Source organism: Crinia signifera, chromosome 3, assembly GCF_055691185.1.
Source record: "Crinia signifera chromosome 3, ASM5569118v1, whole genome shotgun sequence".
Taxonomy (NCBI): Eukaryota; Metazoa; Chordata; class Amphibia; order Anura; family Myobatrachidae; genus Crinia; species Crinia signifera.
In genome coordinates, this window is record NC_139219.1 from 78,265,526 (window position 1) to 78,286,870 (window position 21,345).

General features: G+C 45.2%; 2 protein-coding genes across 4 annotated transcripts in view; both read left to right on the forward strand.

The window, feature by feature from the left end:
* HEATR5B (HEAT repeat containing 5B) overlaps positions 1 to 5,698 on the forward strand; it is a 66,552-nt gene extending 60,854 nt beyond the window's left edge. The window contains exon 36 of the mRNA XM_083176096.1: positions 2,829 to 5,698. Within this exon, the coding sequence (XP_083032222.1) occupies positions 2,829 to 3,133 (305 nt within the window). The 3' untranslated portion in view covers positions 3,134 to 5,698. The remainder of the gene's footprint in view (positions 1 to 2,828) is intronic.
* A 5,848-nt stretch (positions 5,699 to 11,546) lies between these two features.
* Positions 11,547 to 21,345, forward strand: part of GPATCH11 (G-patch domain containing 11) — a 71,080-nt gene continuing 61,281 nt past the window's right edge. The window contains exons 1-2 of one of the 3 annotated variants that reach the window (XM_083176097.1): positions 11,547 to 11,793; positions 17,613 to 17,839. In XM_083176097.1, the coding sequence (XP_083032223.1) occupies positions 11,717 to 11,793; positions 17,613 to 17,839 (304 nt within the window). In that variant the 5' untranslated portion in view covers positions 11,547 to 11,716. Of the gene's footprint in view, positions 11,794 to 17,612; positions 17,840 to 21,345 lie in introns of those variants that run through there. The other 2 variants (XM_083176099.1, XM_083176100.1) reach the window with 2 other exon arrangements.

Sequence of the window (21,345 nt, forward strand, 5' to 3'; positions counted from 1 at the left end):
TGACATTGATTGGTTCACATGGGATACAGTTACTAGGTCGACACATAAAATAGGTTGACACAAGCATTTGATCGATAAGGGGGAGGTTGACAGTCAAAAGGTTGAGGTTTTTCTCATTTTTCCCCCCAAAAAACAGGCGTTATTTCATGCCCTACCATTCACTAGGGCGTGGAGGGAGAATAGAATAGTGGGCTGAGCGCAGCAAGGTACCGTGCCCGAAGCATGGCGAGTGCGGTACACTGATACAGTGTCCATGTCGACTCACGTTGACATCCGGTACGAAAAACGTGAAAAACTCATGTCGACATTTTGACTGTCAACCTTCCCATTGTCGACCTTAGGCCTCTCGACCTATTTCATGTGCCGACCTAAGCCCTGTCGACCTAATGTATGTCATACTGTCGACCCTCTGACCCATACTCGCTCACATTTGACTCTAATAGGGCATGTGGTGCCATTTGTTTTTGTTTGGCTTCTGATATGGTGGCTGCAGGTGTAATATATTCCTATGTCTGTGCACCTTCTAGGCCATGAGACATTTAATAAATAAATAAATCCAAATCGATATAAATGTTTGTGCTAATCCTCAATCATAATAAATACATTTAATTCATAAACCAAATTTACAAAAAGTCTTACTTAAGCAAACCTAATATTATAGTAATTGCTTTCTGTTCAACCTAATATCACTAGTCCCAATTTCTCTGTAACAATTTCAATGTACCAGATTTCACATCAGTTCTCTATGCGCTGTATATGTCCCTCTACGCCTGCTTCCCTGCGCTGTATATGTCCCTCTACGCCTGCTTCTCTGCGCTGTATATGTCCCTCTACGCCTGCTTCCCTGCGCTGTATATGTCCCTCTACGCCTGCTTCTCTGCGCTGTATATGTCCCTCTACGCCTGCTTCTCTGCGCTGTATATGTCCCTCTACGCCTGCTTCCCTGCGCTGTATATGTCCCTCTACGCCTGCTTCCCTGCGCTGTAGATGTCCCTCTACGCCTGCTTCCCTGCGCTGTAGATGTCCCTCTACGCCTGCATCTCTGCGCTGTATATGTCCCTCTACGCCTGCATCTCTGCGCTGTATATGTCCCTCTACGCCTGCTTCTCTGCGCTGTATATGTCCCTCTACGCCTGCTTCTCTGCGCTGTATATGTCCCTCTACGCCTGCTTCCCTGCGCTGTATATGTCCCTCTACGCCTGCTTCCCTGCGCTGTATATGTCCCTCTACGCCTGCTTCTCTGCGCTGTATATGTCCCTCTACGCCTGCTTCTCTGCGCTGTATATGTCCCTCTACGCCTGCTTCTCTGCGCTGTATATGTCCCTCTACGCCTGCTTCTCTGCGCTGTATATGTCCCTCTACGCCTGCTTCCCTGCGCTGTATATGTCCCTCTACGCCTGCTTCCCTGCGCTGTATATGTCCCTCTACGCCTGCTTCCCTGCGCTGTATATGTCCCTCTACGCCTGCTTCTCTGCGCTGTATATGTCCCTCTACGCCTGCTTCTCTGCGCTGTATATGTCCCTCTACGCCTGCTTCTCTGCGCTGTATATGTCCCTCTACGCCTGCTTCTCTGCGCTGTATATGTTCCTCTACGCCTGCTTCTCTGCGCTTTATATGTCCCTCTACGCCTGCTTCCCTGCGCTGTATATGTCCCTCTACGCCTGCTTCTCTGCGCTGTATATGTCCCTCTACGCCTGCTTCTCTGCGCTGTATATGTCCCTCTACGCCTGCTTCTCTGCGCTGTATATGTCCCTCTATGCCTGCTTCCCTGCGCTGTATATGTCCCTCTACACCTGCTTCTCACACTACTTACCCTAACTCTATTTATTTTTCTTCTCTCTATTTTGACATTCTCTTTCTGAGCTATACAATTGTATAGGAGCCATGGTTCCTCGATCCTGTGCTATACCTGCAACAAAGAGTATCCTTAAAGCGCTGATCATCTGTAGATCACAAATATCATCCAAGAGAATTTTATTCAGGCTTGTGCTGCTCTCCTTATAAAGGGCTCTTCCAACTAGCCCAAGCTGTATGCATAGAAAAGTAGAAAGAAAGGAGGCGCACCATAGTGTAGTATTTTAGATTTTAAAACAACAATCCTTTACTGATGGGTAAAAAACACTCACAAGAGTATATGTGTTATATCGCTATAACACAGTTTTCGCATAAAACATAATATGACAGGGTATATCACCGCATTGGCAGAAAACACGTTTTTTCTCTCTCCAGCCTGGCTCCTGGACCTCGCTGCGTCACAGCGTCACCGCGTCACAGCCAGCGTCCTCTCAGCTCCGCCCAAACGCGTTTCGTCCTATAGGGAAGTCCCTATAGGAGTCCCTATAGGACGAAACGCGTTTGGGCGGAGCTGAGAGGACGCTGGCTGTGACGCTGTGACGCAGCGAGGTCCAGGAGCCAGGCTGGAGAGAGAAAAAACGTGTTTTCTGCCAATGCGGTGATATACCCTGTCATATTATGTTTTATGCGAAAACTGTGTTATAGCGATATAACACATATACTCTTGTGAGTGTTTTTTACCCATCAGTAAAGGATTGTTGTTTTAAAATCTAAAATACTACACTATGGTGCGCCTCCTTTCTTTCTACTTTCCTGTGCTATACCTATTTATTCTGCATGCTTTCTGCCCCCTAGCAGGGTGTGATGTGGTATGGGCCACAGTGCAGCGCTGTTAGGGGTAGATGGTGCAGGCGGAGGGTGGATAGAAGGAAGGAGAGGACTACTTTGACTGTCCATTCTCTCCAGACAATGTACAACTCTCTCTCTCTCTCTATGTACAACTCTATGTTGACTGCTTTGTTTTTCCTCTACAGGAGTCCAGCTGCTTGCTCTCCTCGTTCCCACACTCATTTCTTACTTGCTGGATGTCAACACTTTCAGTTCTGCTTCACCCGCATCAAAGGACCTCCATGAGTTTGCTTTGCAAGACTTGATGCGTATTGGGCCTCTTTACCCATATGCTTTTAAAACTGTAATGGGTGCTGCTCCAGAGCTGAAGGCACGCCTAGAAACAGCCATCAGGGCCAACCAAGCCAGCAAAGCCAGAGCTGCCTCCCAGCTGCCTGCTCCAACCGTACAAAGCGCTCCTACCATCAAACTCAAGACCAATTTTTTTTAGTTGAGATCCCTCAGTGGACAGGAGTCCAGCATATAGTTCTGGAAGTAGCTTTCTAACTTGCTAGACGCCACCTTAGGTCATTCATTGTGTTGAAATCCCTTCTAGATTCAGCAATGATGGGTATAACATCAGGAACTCTTCTAGCATACGAACATTAATAACTTTTACTTTCCTAGGTAATATTGCTTTCTTTACAAGTCCACGGCTTGGAATCGGAACCCACAAGTTATTCATTATCTCTCGTACATATTTTATAATGCACTTATTTTCTATTCTCTTTGATATGTTCAGAATGACCATGCTGGTATTGTTAGTCTCTGAATGAAAACTGACTTCGCACCAGCCATGTGTAATTTGTATGTGAAAATAGAAGAGACCGTATTTGTCCCCTTGTGAAGAATTGCTGCTTCAGAAAAACCAACCAATCTTCCCATGATTTTTTTTTTTTTTTTAACATAACTGCAAAATTATACACAACTGCAGTGCAGACAAGAGGAAGATAATTGATTTAAATTAGAAATTAGAATCCATTTCTGCTATATGACAATATATTGAGACTTGTTTGTTGTAATATCTAATGTTCAACAGCAAAAGTGCAATATATATTCATTGTGCTTTTACCTTTCACTTCAGTCAAGTATATTGTTATTTGTAAAGCAGGGGGGTCATTTATAAAACCAGTTTATTTCTCTATTTAAACACTTGTACAAGCTACAGTAATACCTCCCTTACACCCAAATCCTTTATATGACCCGGTATTTGGAGCATGGTTCCAAACCAGGGCTGATCCGGGATTTGCACCGTTTACACTGCGGAGCCGACCAGCAGTGTAAACGGGGGCGGGGCTTGGAGGTGACATGTCCAAGCGCCGGGACCGCCAATCGCCATGCTGGGGGCAAGCCCAGCACCAAGGTAAACTGCTGGGCAGCCCCTGTGCACCACCCCAGCCCCCTTTTGCGAGGTGAATGGATGCGCACACAGGTATCCATTCACCTCCTCCCTTCCTCCGCTGCTGTCTGCAGAGACCTGTTAACCGCAGGACGCTGCGGGCCAGAGGTTTGGCTTCCCCCATTGCTGTAAACGGGAGTCGGGTCGGATGACAAGTTTTACCCATTTACACTGCCCTCTACCCAGGTTCTGCCTGTGTTATACCCTGGTAAGGACCTGGGTAGAAGTCCCATGTAAAGGTACACGGGTTAACCCCTTTTACACTGACGCTGACCCGGGTCTTTGTGGTGGTGTAAAAGGGGTATTAAACAACAGAGGTCTGCAGTCAAACAAACTAGGCTGTCCTCTACCTCTGCCAATACATAGCAAAGATCCCTCTCTGTGAGCTTAAACACAAGAAATGCTGCTTGAGAAGCTGCGTAATAAAAGTGTTAAGTGCAAAAACACATGATTTCTCTCACATTGCTTTTTTTCCCACAAAAAGTGGATAGCATTTGGAGTAGTCTGTAGAATATTAAAGTAATACCTGTATGTTATTTCAGACAGCAGTTACAGAACATATGAGGCATACCTCCAAATGTCCCGATTACATTGGGACAGTCCTGCTATTTGGACATTGTCCCGCTATCTCACCCACTGTGTCACCGTGGGGAGAGACCGTGATCATCGCCGCTCTGCTCTGTGGGGAGGTGACCTAAAATGACGATAGCAGAGGGGTCATGCTGTGAGGCCACGCCCTCCACATGAGGCCCAACCCATCTTCTCTGCTGCAGCCATACCTCCAGATGCAGCAGGCTCAGATTTCCCACTTTTATAAGTTGATAGGTATGATGTGGTCATTACGGGCAGAAGTTCTTAATAGTTTCAGCATACCCTAATGTAGCCTGTCATTTTACTTGGTATTATTTTGTCTTGTTCTGTTACATTTTTGCATTAAGGACGTTCCATCTCCAATCCTTGGTTATTTATTCGTGTCTCTTACTTTACTGTGCAATATAGATGTGTTTTGGATATGTTATTACAAAGTGTAAATATGCAAATTGACTTTATTGAACTTTTACATTCATCTCTATAATTGACTTACAATGTACATATTGAACTGGTGTATGATAATAGCCCTTTAACACATGTGACATGGTACAGGAACATTATTTTGACCAGTTATAGAAACTGTATCAGAAGCCTGATCTACAGTAAGTGTAGATTTTCTGTAGTAGACCAAGGTTGTATACATTGACATTATTTGCGTCTAATGAAAGCTCTCCAACTGTACATTTTATCACTAAGCTTTTGTCATCGGTCCCTCACATATGAAGGTAACAGCATTCCATCCTTTATGAAACAGTCCAGTTTTACTGCTGGCAAATGTGCATAGAACTGATATTGGGGGTGTGGTTAGAGCATAATTGTAACATGAACTGCGTGTATGTACTATTATTAAACTGGGAATATTGGTATGTTTGAACTCTATTTTACTAGTGTGCTTGTTGAGTGGCCGTAGACAAAATCAGGCAAAGTTGTTGTTTGTTTTTCTTTTTTGGTTATTTTTTTTTTTTTATAAACACAATGCTATACCTGCTATTGTTAAAATGACCTCCAGTAAAAAAAATTCTGGCATGGTGCTTCTAGAAAGTTCTCTTTATTGGTTGGATTGATAGTGCTGCCTATAAAGTCCATGATATAAGCATGGTGCTTACATGAGGAAGTTGGGAACTGCTAACCTGGTATCTTAAGTTTAGCACAACTCTAATGGTGCCCATACACTAGGTCGATATTGCATACAATCCTTACATTTTGAACGCATCTGTGCAATAAATCAAAGAAATGTATGCACATTGAATATGTCACCCGACGCAATGCGCGGGCCCGCCGGTGGAATGTTGCATCATTCGATATTATGTTCTGCACAAAATATCTATCGAATTTCATGAGAGATCGCATGTGTTTTTTAACCACATGCGACCGCTTGCAATGCAGTCAGTGTGTGCAGTCAGTTTGGGCTTTAGTGGAGGGGGGGGGAGCAGGAGCCATCTGCCGCAGAGTGGGGGCAGGAGGGCTGGTGTATGGCGTAGTCCGCAGCGGGCGGCAGAATTTGATAAAACATTTCAAAATGCTCTGATTGGCTGAGAGAGAGGCTTCTCAGCCAATCATCAGCCACCTGAATGTGAGCCCTCTGATTGAATCAGAGGGCTGCAAAGTGTTTTGAAATGTTTTAGCGAATTCTGCAGCCCACGCTGGCTACCAGCCCACGCCAGCCCTTCTGTGCATGCTCCGCTACACCACTGCCTGCCCTCTTCCAGCACTCGATGTGGCATGTGACATCTGGTGCTGGGGAAAAAATAAGATGCGATCGGATATTGCATTGTAATGTTGCATCGCATCCGATCACAAAAGTGTATGGGCTACATAAGACTTGCCTTGCTGTTAATACACACAAGCATAAATATGCCATTCCCAATAACTGATGAACATGAACAATTTGTGGTACTGATCACAGTATGGATGTCTCTGTTTTTAAGCAACAAACTACAAATAAAACAAGCATGACCATAGTCCTTGCTGTATGTCCCATTTATATGCTGATGTTGCCTCAGTATAAATCTGTAACATACATAGTATGAATCCTGGCATATAATGCAGGTAACAGGTAAATTTCATACCTTGGCTACTACAGGGCCGGCAGTATGAACATGTTCAAGGGTCTATTTTGAGAAGTGGAGGAGGTGAGGTCAATGCCATGTAGGCATGTAGAACCCACACACTATACGCCCCAATGTCTCCCTAAATATATAAGTACAAAAATTGCACAAATGTGTAAAATAGAAGTGCAATACTAATACTTATGATTTATGGTCAGCCATGTGGCCAGCTGCTCTTTGTCTGGTGACCATCATGCTGTCTTGTTGATGGGCCTATTTTTATGTGGAGGCCTGGAGCTGCAGCTCCATCCGCCTCATTTTAATCTGACCCTGGGCTACTACCCGTGGAGTGCATGACATTGTATGCACTCCTTTTACAAAAGCTAAAAGGTATGGGATGCCAGTGACTGCAAGAGGATCCGACAAATCCTTGTGGCAGCCATGGTAATCTCTGGATCCGATGTGCACGGTACATTCGATCCGGTGGCAAAACGCATAAGATATGGCGCTTTTTAACACAAAGTTATCCGCCTGATGGGTCAAAATCGTATGAAAAAGTGCCATATCTTTTAAATGAATGCCCAACTTAACCCTAACCAGCCCCAGCATACTTATGATCCGGATTCTGTCACAGACATTGGGCCAGATGCACTAAGCTTCAAAAGTGATAAAATGGAGAGTGATAAACAGCCAGCCAATCAGCTCCTACCTGCCTTGTCACAGACTGTGTCAGAGAGGAGCTGATTGGTTGGTTGTTTATCACTCTCCATTGTATCACTTTTGGCATCTGGCCCATGTGAGGGATGTCAGGATTCCAGCACCAGTCTTCTTACCAGTGTCTGCATCCCGACCAACGTGCAATTAGACTTTGAGAACGAGGGTTTATGAAGCAAGTTCTGACATTTTTTTACCTTAAAATAAAGATTTCTCAAACACTTTTTAAAATGAAAAGTGGTGTTTCCCATAGTAACCAGATTCTAGTTATCCTTTGTATATTGCATCCTAGACTATACCCGCGGTAACCAATATAGTGAAGTATATTGGCGGTGCTGTGAGAGAATGATATTGACTGCATGTACTGGCCGATAATGTTCATGATATCAGTCAGTGATATCACCATCTCTGTACAGTTGCTGACAATATTGTCAGATTGTCATCTAAAAGTGGTAATGCTAAATAAAGTAATTTGTAAAGCCGGGTGCAACAACTAAAGATTTATGTGTGTAATCTTTCTGGTGGAAACAAAGATCTGGTAATCTATGGGAGCAAACACTCTAAAGGTCCATACACACTGGGCGATTATGCCCAACATGTATGGACAGCGATGATCGCTGTCATCACTGGGGGGGAAAGCCGCTCAGTGCATAATTAGCTTCCCCCTGCCCGGCACTGTCAGCAAGGGGCTTTGCATAACGCAGCACTATGCAAAGCCGTCCACAAAACCTCTCATCTACTGGTAATACAAGCAGATGAGCGGCTTTCCCGGGGATGATGCGGGAGCGCACATCACCGCTCAATGCTCATTGCCAGGCTGTAGACACTGGGTGGTTTTGAGCTGAAAGCTGCTTAAACTTGGTGTTTTGAGTGGCTTTCCAGTGTGTATGGGCCTTTAAACAGACAATGGAAGAAAATAGGTGCTTGTCATATGCTCCCATACATTACCAGATGTGTGTTTCCACCAGAAAGATTGGATCACTAAATCTTTAGGTGCTTAGCCTTAGGTGCATAGTCAGCTTATATTATTAATAGTGTGTAGGTTAATGAGCCATACCATGCAAATTATCTGAGTTGTCAGTAATACATCATATTATTAATAGATAAAGCATCAATGCATTATTCCAAAAGTTGATCAATCTGCATCTGTGAAACACAGAGAAAACGTTATCAACTAGGTGTAGTGCACACTCTCTCCCCTGTTGCAGTACCTGTGTCCTGTGGTGAAAGAAAGTAGGGATGGGTAATCATATGATGTAACATTGGATTTATGGTTCCAATTAGGGTGGCCAATCCCGGCCCTAAAAACGCCGGGATTTGAATCCCGGGATTGGAAGTTCCAATCCCGGGATTGGCCTGCGCATGCGCGAATCTAATGTCGGGCAGCGCTGAGACCAGCTCAGACGCTGCCCGTCTTCTCCCAAACCCCGGCGCGCTGCCCTGTGGCTGCGTGCAGCGTGACCTGATGTCAGAGGTTACGCTGCGCAGCGCGTCTGATGCTCCGTGCACGCTCACCGCTAGGTACATGTGCATTCACTGCTGCCCGGGTACTGCGACGTCAGTCTCCCGCACATCTGCAGGCCTCCAGACCACCGCTGCCCGGCTACCGCACATCTGCCCGCCTCCAGACCACCCGCACACGGCCCCCAATGAAAGCCGCCGGCCTCTGAACATCACTGCCCGGCTCTCGCAGCAATGGCCGGGTGAGTTAGACTGGGTTTGGGGGGGACTAAAGTTCATCATTATATTGACGAACTCAATCCCGGGAATCCCGGGTATCCCGGGATTAGGCATTTTTCAATCCCGAATCCCGGGATTGAAAAATAGCCCCGGGATTGGCATCCCTAGTTCCAATGTTCGATGTTTAACCCTGCAATGTTGAGGATCCAATGTTTCATCTACATCGCTAGATTTCTCCCCCGATGTTTTTCTCAATCTTCCAATGTTTTTTCTTCAATGCTTTCACTCTCTCCTTGATTTATATTCATTAAAAACTTAAGAGACTGATAAAAAAAACCATTAACAAACATGACAGTATCACTGCTGGCTGGGCTTTCATATGTGTGTGTGGCTGTGTGCTGGTGCTGTTGGTGGTAGCTGACAGTGAAAGACAGTCTGGCCAGCCATTCAGCAGCAGCACACAGGACTGGTTTGCATATCAGTGTTGATATACAGACCACACTGTGCTAGAAGCACCACAGCAGACAGCGACACCCCAGGCAGGGAAGAGGAACTGCATGGGTTTTCAAAGATAGCGGGTGCTAGAATGAACAGTATAATATGATAGTCACTAGTAGTGACATTGTGGTGAACTCCCTTCATATTTATTTATTAATAGTTTCTAATATAGCGCAGCATATTCACTTGCGCTTTACAATAGGAGACAGTGATACAACAAACTGGGTATTTACAGTCAGTCAAAGGTATGAGGGTCCTGCTCGCAAGCTTACAATCTATCAATTGATTTATTATTATGCAGCAAGCATATCACAGCACCTTACAAAGGGCCTGATTCAGTTGTGGATGCAGACATTTGCACAGTTTATTTCTGTGCAGTGATTTATTAGTAACAGCGGCTGCAGATACTGAGTGACAGGTACAGTAGTTTCTATTTGAGGGAGGGGATGGGGGCTGGTTTGTCAAATGCAGACGTGTTTCAAACATTAATTTGCAGTTGCACTGGCTCCAGCGTCTTTGTTCTGATGGTTATTCTAAGCAACAATAGGGTTGCTCAGATGTTTGATGTTGGCAATGTTGCATCTTTTATACTTAAGTGGTGGATTTGAGAGTGCAACTACATCCACCTCTGAATTAGGCCCAAAGTTTTTCCATATTAAAACAATCGTGATAAATGTATTTAAATTAAAGTTTTTTTTTTTTTTTTTTTTTATGAATTAGCAAAAGCTTGCTATTACAAATGCCAGCATAGTCCATGTTTTTTTATAACTTGTTACGGAGAGTCAGACAGTATCATGGAGAACCCACTAAGATTCTGGAAACTGATGGAACCAACATACCCAAATCTTGCCAAAATAGCTAGACGATATTTAACAACTGTGGCCACTTCAGTACCTTAGGAACGCCTGTTCTCTAAAGCTGGTGAAATTAAAAGTAAAACCAGGAATAGGCTAGATGGAAGGATCCGATACGAAATCCCGGCGGTCGGAATCCCGACCGCCGAAATTCCGACATGGGGGGGACGTGGATCGCCCCCCCTTGCGGGCTCGCTGCGCTCGCCACGCAGCGGGCCCGGTGCCTCGCTACGCTCGGCACGCTATTTTATTCTCCCTCTATGGGTGTCGTGGACACCCACGGAGGGAGAAAGTTTCGGGATTTCGGCGGTCGGGATTCTGAACGCCGGGATCCCGACCGCCGGCAAATTGACCGCATCCCAGATGGAAAACCACTGTCAAAATTACTATTTCTGCACAATGTGGAAAAGAAAATTTGGGGGCCAGTTTGAAAGAATGCTGGACTGGAGTCTCCCCTTCCCCAATTTCTGTTATTCTCCTCTCAGTTTTTATTTTGTTTTATCCACCTGTATTGTGAGGCCCATAATTAATGTACCTCAATAGTGGATTCCTATTTTGCTACAAAGAGTTTTTTTCAATGTACTATGTGATTGTTCTATGTAGTGATGTTCTATGTTGCACTGTGTGTACAGTTTTTTTGTTATTTTCTATGATCAACATAACTTATTAGCCTGTTGCTACAGTTAAAAATCTAGGTAAAAATAGCAGATTGTGAGTTTTTGCAATAAAGTTTTGATAGTTAACGCTTCATGTTTTTTTCCTTCCGTAACAAATTTGATTTACCACAAAACATGAATCATGTATCCATTGTGTGTGTATAAACTGTAAGCCTCCAACAAGATAAACTTAATAGAGGGATTATTTATCATTTCAGAAGCTTATTAGTGTATTATATGCTTTGGTAACCAGTTTATTTAAAAAAATATTGAAACATCGGTTAACATCGGGTTCACAGTACCAATGTTTAGGTCTAAATGATGTTTTGCAACCAATGTTGAAAAACATCATTTGACCGATGTTTTCTTTCGATGTCCCAGTCCCATCCCTAAAAGAAAGCAATGTGACTGTGACAGCCGCTGAAATGGCTTGCAGACGCCAGTACTAAACATGGCGCCAGTGCTGCTCTTCATATTGGTCACATGGGAGACGCTTCTTGTCGGAAGAAGATATCGTGCGCACATAATGTGTGTGACTGTCATTAGTGGCCGGATAGCTTCCTGTTGTGTGCTGTGGTCGGTAGAAAAGGGGCAATGGTGGATCGCTACGTGGAACACTATGACGACGAGGCGGAAGAAGACTACATGTCCGATGCCTTCATTAGCTTAGTGTAAGCAGCAACAGTGTGTGTGTATGTGCCAGGCAATGTGTGTACACGAGCTCACTGCCAGCACTCTCTCTCTCTCTCTCTGTGTGTGTGTGTGTGTGTGTGTGTGTGTGTGTGTGCATACACACACACACACACACACACACACACACGAGCTCACTGCCAGCAGTGTGTGTGTGTAGGAGCTCACTGCCAGCACTGTGTCCCTAGGCAGTGTGTGTGCAGTAGCTCACTTCCAGCACTATGCCCCACAGAGTGTGTGTGTATAGGAGCTCACTGCCAGCACTATGCCCCACAGAGTGTGTGTACAGGAACTCACTGCCAGCACTATGCCCCACAGAGTGTGTGTACAGGAACTCACTGCCAGCACTATGCCCCACAGAAGTGTGTGTACAGGAGCTTCCTGCCAGCACTATGCCCCACAGAAGTGTGTGTACAGGAGCTCTCGTCTCGGACAGCACAGTGTCCCTAGTCAGTGTGTGCGTAGAGCAGCTCACTGCCAACAATGTGTCCACAGGCAGTGTGTGTGTGTACAGGAGCTCACTGACAGCGCTGTGTATGTCACTAGGACATTGCCTACAGTCACCTGCAGCACTCGTATTACTCTAGGTTTGCATGGTATAGTATGTTCTAGAAGGTGCATACTGCACTCTCTGGCAGTCATAGTACATTACTGTCTTTCCAGGTTAAGGATCATCCTAAATCCGCCTAGCAGGAGACCTTTCTATAGGTAGGGACATTCTGCGGTCCCCATCATATCCAGTTTTTTATTTTGTTGAAATAAATGAATAAAAATCTTGGGTACTCTTTACCTAGCACGGCGCCCACGATGTCCATCGCGGTCATCGGGTGTAAAAAATCGCGGGCATCGCTTGCACTACAGTAACGGGTGCGACGCGATGCCCGCGATTTCCCATAGGGATCAATGTTAAATTTTTCAATGGACCCGATTTTTCAGTTTAATGCCTCAATGTCCGCGATTTAGCCATAGGAAACAATGTTAAATGGGCCACAGAGCCCAAATAGGCACCCTTAGCAGTGAAATGTCCCCCACAATTGTTAACGACAGCCCACGATCCACGCAAACCCGAAGCGAGGGGCGGCGGTACGCGTCCTCCTACCTTTTCATACCCCCACTATCCACGTCGGCGTGGAGTTGAGAATAGAATAGTGTGGCTAGCGCAGCGAGGGGACGCGGATACCTGTGAAGCCCGCGTAGGGCCGCGTTTACCTGTGAAGGTATCCGCGTGCCCTCGCGGGGCTCGCTGCGCTCGCCACACTATTCTATTCTCAACTCCACGCCGACGTGGATAGTGGGGGTATGAAAAGGTCGGAGGACGCGTACCGCCGCGCCCCTCGCGGGCTCGCTGCGCTCGCCACGCTTCGGGTTCGCGTGGATAGTGTGGTGTCGTTAACAATTGTGGGGGACATTTCACTGCTAAGGGTGCCTATTTGGGCTCTGTGGCCCATTTAACATTGTTTCCTATGGCTAAATCGCGGGCATTGAGGCATTGAACTGAAAAATCGGGTCCATTGAAAAATTTAACATTGATCCCTATGGGAAATCGCGGGCATCGCGTCGGTCGCGTCGCACCCGTTACTTTAGTGCATACGATGCCCGCAATGGGCGCCGTCCTAGGTAAAGAGTACCAAATCTTGCCAATGGAATTATTACTATGATCATGATACATTATTTTGCAGCGTTGTATTACTTTTTAACCAACAATTTAGTATTATTCACATTAGAATACACTAATGGTAACCTACCAGTATGGTTGTGGACTGTATGATATTGCAATTGAGCTATAGTAATTATTTTGGTCTTCATATGTAGTTTTATGTAAAGGAAAGCCGTAGTCCAATCATTGTCTTTATGCAGCAATGGGTGACTTTTCTCTATTGGGATTTACTTTTCCCCATCAGCAATATTTGTTCTGCTATTAGATTGCCAGTTTTTCTTTTTAATGTAACTGATGTGTGGATATGCAGACAAATAGGGCAGAGGTGGGATATTTTGGTATATGGTCGATAGGTCGACATGCATTTGGGTCAACGCCTGAATAGGTTGACATGGATGAGCAGCGAGTCATCCGATACGGTGTCTATGTCGACATTTGTGAGTGTCGACCTACCCATTGTTGACCTAATGCTTGTGTCGACCTTCCATCCATGTTGACCTTAAGTATGTCAACCTATTTCAGGTGTCGACCTTTGCCATGTTAATCTTCAATGACCCATACCCAGAAATTTTCTGGTGACCAGCTGCCAGCCCTTTTTCCCTGACCTGTTTGTCAGTGTTTGGAATAAGGACAGCACTGTCTTATTGTGGATGAGTTTCCAAACAATTTGCAGTCAATTATACAGTATATCCATGAACACTGAAGGAAAGGGGCCAGGATTGGATATTTCTCACCAACAGCAATCAGGGAATACAGTGGTTCCCAACCCTGGTCCTCAAGTACCCCCAACAGTGCATGTTTTTGCAGGTCTCCACACAGAATCACAAGTGCTATAATTGGCTCCACCTGTGGATCTTATTAAATGTGCCTGAATAATGAGTGCACCTGCCAGGTGACCTGGAAAACGTGCACTGTTAGGGGTACTTGAGGACCAGGGTTGGGAACCACTGAGGTAATATGATGCTCTGGATATATCGGAAAGAACACAAAAGCTACAGCCAAGGATTTACAGGGCCTCTTTAACCAAAGTAAATGTTACCGTTCATGTCTAATATCCGTAAAAGATGAACCGATCATGTTACTTATAGCAGAGTAACCAGTAATAACCACGCGCTCTCGGAGGAGGTAAAAAAATGCTATCGTAGTATTGGCTGGGTTTGCAAAATCACGTTTGAACAGCACTAAAGACTTTCTTGTAGTGTTTTCTTGTCTAGTGTTTTCTGGACAGATAAGATACCAGAGTATCTGATCACTGTACAATTTGTTCCTCAAAATGGACAAAACCGTGTGCAGAGCGTTAGATTTGTGTGAGCTATTTTGTTTCTGTGCAGGGTAAATACTGGCTGCATTATTTTTACACTGCAATTTAGATTTCAGTTTCAACACACCCCACCCAAATCTAACTCTCTGCACATGTTACATCTTCCCCACCTACAGTGCACATGGTTTTGCCCATTTTGAGAACAAATTTGTACTGCGGTCAGATTTGAATAAGGGCCTCTGACAGCTGAACTTTTTTCAGAATTGTTCATTGATGGAACATGCCAAGAATCCAATGTGGCTTTAAACAGTAATGGACTGAAGTAGTGTAGACAGAAAGGTTGTGCCCAAATTTCTCAGATCCAAATACTGAAAAACCCACACCTGCACAAGAAAAAAGATGTTTCATTACTACTGGTACAAGCTACTGACTCCAATAGATGTACAGGGTGAAACTAGGGTGTGTGAACAGTGCAAGACCCTTGGGGTGGCATCGTCACTGCCTCAAAGCACCTGTATGTGGCTTGCAGGGTGCATGGAACTGCACCCTGTGTCAATTGGCAGTATTGCAGAGCGGTCTAGAGCAACCAAGGGAGACTCTGAACAGTCAGTCTCTGGAGCTGCCTCAAGCATTTTAGCCCAACATTTAAGCACAGTTATGATAGAGAAGATTGCTGGTCTGAAAATCTTTCAGTGCATACACACTGAGTGATTTTCAACTGTCTAAGCAATTTTCCCAGGGGTGGACGGCATTCTATAACAGGATGCTATGGAATGCAGCCCACCCAGCAGATGAGTGGTGGAGGCCTGCGATGATGTGCTCATCACTGGGCCATACACACTGGGAGGCTTTTAAATTGAAAGCATCTCAAACTCCAAAACTGAGCTGCTTTCACCTCAAAATCGCCCAGTGTGTATGGGCCTTTAGACACATTGGGCATTGTTCTACTTCCCAGAGCCAGTCACCCGGCCATTAATTATGACGACATGGGTTGTGGGGACAGCACAGCAGGGCAAACTGCCATATGACATGCTCCCTGTTCATCACTCTTGGGATGGTATCCAGCACTTTGAAAATGCCAGGCTATCCCAAAGGTCAAGCCATACAGTAAAGGGGCCGTGTGCAACTTTAACCAATCATGGGACAATGCAGCCTGCAAATGGTAACGGAAGAGGGCAGGCTATTTCAAAAGGGCATCCCCATAAGGACAAGGTGCATTTTGCCATTTTAAAATTGGGGAGGGTCTGCCCCACATTGGAACAGCCTATCATGGCTGATAACTTTCAGTGCACCTTGTGTAAATTGGAAATGCAGAAAATTCATACTATACCCACCAAAACTCTACCTCTATTTTATTAGCGACACAGTAAGCATTCATGTGGTAAACAAGATTTAGATATATATTACGAAACCATGAGCTTAATGAAGACCACATGAGAAAGAACAAACCGAATAAGCAAACTCAATGCTAACGTGTCATGTTAAAAATGGTTATCACAGTTTAATGTTAAGTTTAAAGAAAGAAGAAATTCCTTGGTTCACATATGGTCGTGGAACACAGGTGACCTGCTCGCAGCAAGCTCAACTACAGGAAGCAGTGCAGAAAATACCTCAGCCGTAACTTAATGCTAATGACTTCCTGTAACAAAGAAAAAATTAATCTTGTCAATGTACATCATTTTATTGCCAAACGTAAAATGTACCAATGCACTCTGTGTATCCGAAAGAATGTCAATGTATATTTGCTTTTACCAAATAAAAAAATTTATGGTTAAAAAAAGGAAATGCAGAAAATGTATTAAGCTCTTATTGCCTTGTTTGTGTACATCTGTGACATCTGTGCATGTTGTTTGAATCCAGTAGGAGATGGTGTTACCATGGCCACCAACCTCTTTTCACGGTGTGCACATTCCTGTAGAGATAAAAACTACAAATCATGTGTTGTTTAACTTGTGTATAGCGTTACAGTGCGATGCTAACTTCATATATAATATCAATGGGCTGAAAGCTAGTGTCTGAATAGGCATGGTCTGTCCTTGACTAAACAGGGAAGAAATTAATTCCAGAAGAGCAAAAATATGCTCTTTATTTTCACAGTAAAGTCTAGTCCTGATTGGCTGGTTATCTCTAGTCTACGCCCTGTCCCAGATTTACCATCATTTTCATACCAACTACTAGGATTGATTTAGTATTTCAGGTGCTTATTTTAATTTTTGGCAGGGGTGAATACCATTTTTTGCAGTATATAAAGGTCACCTGTTGGTGTATTCTCTCTGTAATTTATCATTTCCTTTTATTCCTATGTGACAGTGCTTTTTTTGATCGTTCTTGATCATTTAACATTCATACTCCATTCCTGCAAAACATCTATCAGATGCTGAAGTGCTGAGATCTACATTAACAATGAATTTACATTTAGATCGGTGTTTCTGCGGTGATCTCAGTGATGGTTGAGAATTAAGTCCTGGCACTTAGACACGGTTTCATGTCTGCAGATCCTGTCATAGGTTATTTGTAATAATCTTGTTTTAAATATCTATGTTTTAAATATCTGTTTTGGGTACTTGTGTAGTTTCATGGCGCCGTGCTACTTCCGGGTGTACGCTCCCTACGAAATATGTCCAAAAAAGTAACTTAACTACATGCCAACATGGATATTTCATACCTCCACTATCCATGTTGGCATGGAGTTGATTTTAAATAGCGTGGCGAGCCACCGAGCCCGCAGCGTGGGCGAGCGAAGCCAGCCCCGCAAGGGGACTCGGACGCACGGCGCCATGCTGGCGCCGTGAAACTACACAAGTACCCTGTTTTGTAATGAATTTATAAAGTATGTGTGTGTAGGCAAGTTTTAAGTTTATCTGCTTGTATATATATTCCAGACAGGATATTCGACCAGGAATCCCTGTGCCAAGGAACGTTAAAGAATCCTACCAAAAGGAAGAAAAACACAAGGAAAGTAATTTAAAAAACAGGCAAAAGAGTTTTAAAGAGGTGGAAAAGGAAAGACGGGATACTGTGATGAATGTGGCTCTCAGCAGTGAAAACAAAGGCTTTGCATTACTGCAGAAGATGGGCTACAAGGAGGGCCAAGCACTTGGCAAAAAAGGTACAGTTACTCTGGGATGTATTTCCTCTAATGCTGTGTACACACTGGGAGATTACTGCGGGAGAGCGATATTGCGCATACTGACCAATATCATTTGTGACATCGGTCAGTGACGTTATCTGACCCCGCTCTGTACATGTAGTCGCTGACAATGTCAGATTGAGCTGCACGTACAGATGACGAGGAGGGTCGTTAATGATATTGACTGTACACACTGGGCGATATGCACGCGATATCATTGATGATATTGTTCATGTCTGGTACATCTAGTGCACATCCGTATGTATCTGTACATGTTCTATATCTGTATCAGTCACTGTTTACTTGTTACCAACCTGATTGTTGCAATGACCAAGTGGCGCCACTGATGGCTGCCTAGGTACTGTGCAGCTCAGCAAATATATGTTCCCCGTGTCTCCCCTGTCCTTGTACATCTAGTGAATATCTGTATGTGTTCTATAATATGTATGTACTGTCACTGTTTACTTGTTACCTACCGGGCTGTTGCACAGCAATCCAAATCTAATTCCTAGTAAACGCAAGTATACCTGGCAAAATAAAGCTGATTCTGATGTATGCAATTATCCTGTGTCTGTTAATAACATTTTTATGAGTAAAATGTAATCACCATAAGAACTAATTTTTTATATTGTTTAATTACATTTTTAATAAATATTAGACATATGTATATCTCAAAAACTAGAGCCAAGTGACCTGGAGCACAGAATTAATTGAAATTGACTCTTATATCCCTGGCAACAGATTATCTGGTCCCCAGTGTTATCTTCAGGATTCTGATGTATTATTACAAGAAGATAACCTGGAAAGCTCTTGTAATGTAGAAGCATTACTATGCAGAGTGAGAAGGACATATCACTATGAAGGTGCGTACACACGTACACATTCTCTGTCTGATCTATCTGGTGGGAACAAAAACCTGGAAATGTATGGGAGCAACTGACAATCAAAAAATTGTTCCCAAACACTTGATCAGTCAGACAAATTGTTTAATCGTTCTGATATACTGTAACATTTATCAAAGCATATTTTTTTTTCTGTTTTCCTGCATTTGGGAGGAAATTTTGATTGTCAGTTGCTCCCATACATTTCCAGGTTTTTGATCCCACCAGATAGATCAGACAAAACATCTGTACGTGTGTACGCACCTTTAGATCTTCTCCTTAGTTGGATGACTTTATTAACTAAAACATTGACACACCCTAATAGAAAGTTTGATGTCCCTTCCTTTGGAAGGGAATAAATGGACGCCACCTATACACGATGCGCACTGTGCGTTTTCAACTAGATTGCATGTAGTTTAAATGCTCTGGGTTTCATGTCAGCCAGATAATTTATAACTGCATTCACAGCCAAACATACTCTTGGCTATGTTATTGGAAGGCAAATGTGCAATCAGAGGCCTTTCTAACTTTTTTTGGGCATAATTCTCCTTTTGGTCCAGAATTAGAAAACGTTACTGCTTTTGCAGTCTTTGCAGTCCCTTTCATCTGTCACCCCAAAACATAATTTAAATCTGTCTACATCCAGGGAAGCTAAGGTTCTAGATTTCCTCAAGTGGACAGACTTTGGCACCCAGAGGAGATTGGGCTAAAGGCAAGACCACACACTGACAAAATGTTAACATGATCGATTCATTCCCCTGCTAAAGAAACTCACAATGGACAGCCCTTTTATTTCGATAAAAGGATAGGTGGTTGCGGACTACTTCAGATACATAGGCGAGAGTTATATTCTAGACCGCATAGGCTCTACTCCAGTGGTGGCCAACCTGTGGCTCTTGAGCCTCATGCGGCTCTTCCCCTTGTAAAGTGCGGCTCCTGCTCCCACTGCTGCCCACTGTCCATCCCAGTCCCCCCTGCTGCCGGTTCCCTGAATCCCTTCTCCTTCTGAGGGGAGGAGACCGCGCATTGCGCTTCTCTCCTACCCCTTACTGTGCATCCTTGTGACTGGGCCGTCCGCCAATCAGAGCTCGTGGGCCAGCAGCCAATCAGGAGCCGGCCAGCAAGCTTTGATTGGTGGATGGCCCAGTCACAGGAAAGTGAGGGGGAAGGAGACGCGCGGTGTGCTGTGCTCTCCTCCCATCAGTGACATGACAGGAGGACTGCAGGGGGATGCCAGACTGTCCTCTCCCCGCCCGGCAGCAGCAGCAACAACGGTGAGTGCTGCTGCTGGGAAATTTGCACTGTGGGGGCATAGCAGATTGTGGCACTGTGGGGGCATAGCAGATTGTGGCACTGTGGGGGCATAGCAGTTGGTGGCACTGTGGGGGCATAGCAGTTGGTGGCACTGTGGGGGCATAGCAGTTGGTGGCACTGTGGGGGCATAGCAGTTTGTGGCACTGTGGGGGCATAGCAGTTTGTGGCACTGTGGGGGCATAGCAGTTTGTGGCACTGTGGGGGCATAGCAGTTTGTGGCACTGCGGGGGCATAGCAGTTTGTGGCACTGCGGGGGCATAGCAGTTGGTGGCACTGTGGGGGCATAGCAGTTGGTGGCACTGTGGGGGCATAGCAGTTGGTGGCACTGTGGGGCATAGCAGATTGTGGCACCGTAGGGGCATACCCGGCACCGTGTGGTGCATACCTGGCACCGTGGGGGGCATATGTGTATCTGGCACTATTGGGGGCATATGTATATATGGCACTGCACTATTGGAGGCATATTTGTATCACACCCACCCAAGGGGTCAAAATAGACTATGCCCCTTTTTTTGGCGCATGCGCCTTTGGCGCGTGCATGATGTCGGCTCTTTAGCTTGACTACCGATATTTTTCGGCTCTTTACCTCTGACCGGTTGGCCACCCCTGCTCTACTCCATACCTCCCAACAGTCCCGATTTTATCGGGACAGTCCCGATTGTCAGGGCCTGTCCCGCTGTCCCACCCGCGGGCGGCAGTGTCCCGCGGTGTGTGGGGGGCTGTTGGGAGTCCCCCCTGTCCAGCTGCTAAGCAGCAGGGAATAAACGCTGTGCGCACGCGCACAGCGTCTATTCCCGCAGCCAGCGGGCTGGGGGCATGGCTAGAGGCTCACAGAGCCTCTGGGTCATGCCCCCATAGCGGCAAAATGGGGGCGTGGCCTTGCGGGGAGCCGCGATCATAGGCCACGCCCCCTAATTAGGCCACACCCCCGAAAATTTCGGCGCGCAGCAGCGTCCCGCATGCTGAACGACCAAAGTTGGGAGGTATGCTACTCCAGGGATGGGGAACCTTCGGCTCTCCAGCTGTTGTTGAACACATTCCAGCATGCCCTGCTACAGTTTTGATATTTGGTCATGCGAAAACTGTTGCAGGGCATGCCTGAATGTATAGTTCAACAACATCTGGAGGGCCGAAGGTTCCACATCCCCTGAGGCCCGAAGTGGTTAAACAATCTAATGGTCAAAGCAGACCCCCCACCCCAGGCCTATTAAAATATATCCACCTCATGATTTAGGTTCTCTAATTCCATAGTTGAGTACTGAATGATCAGAAATACAATTTTATTCCATC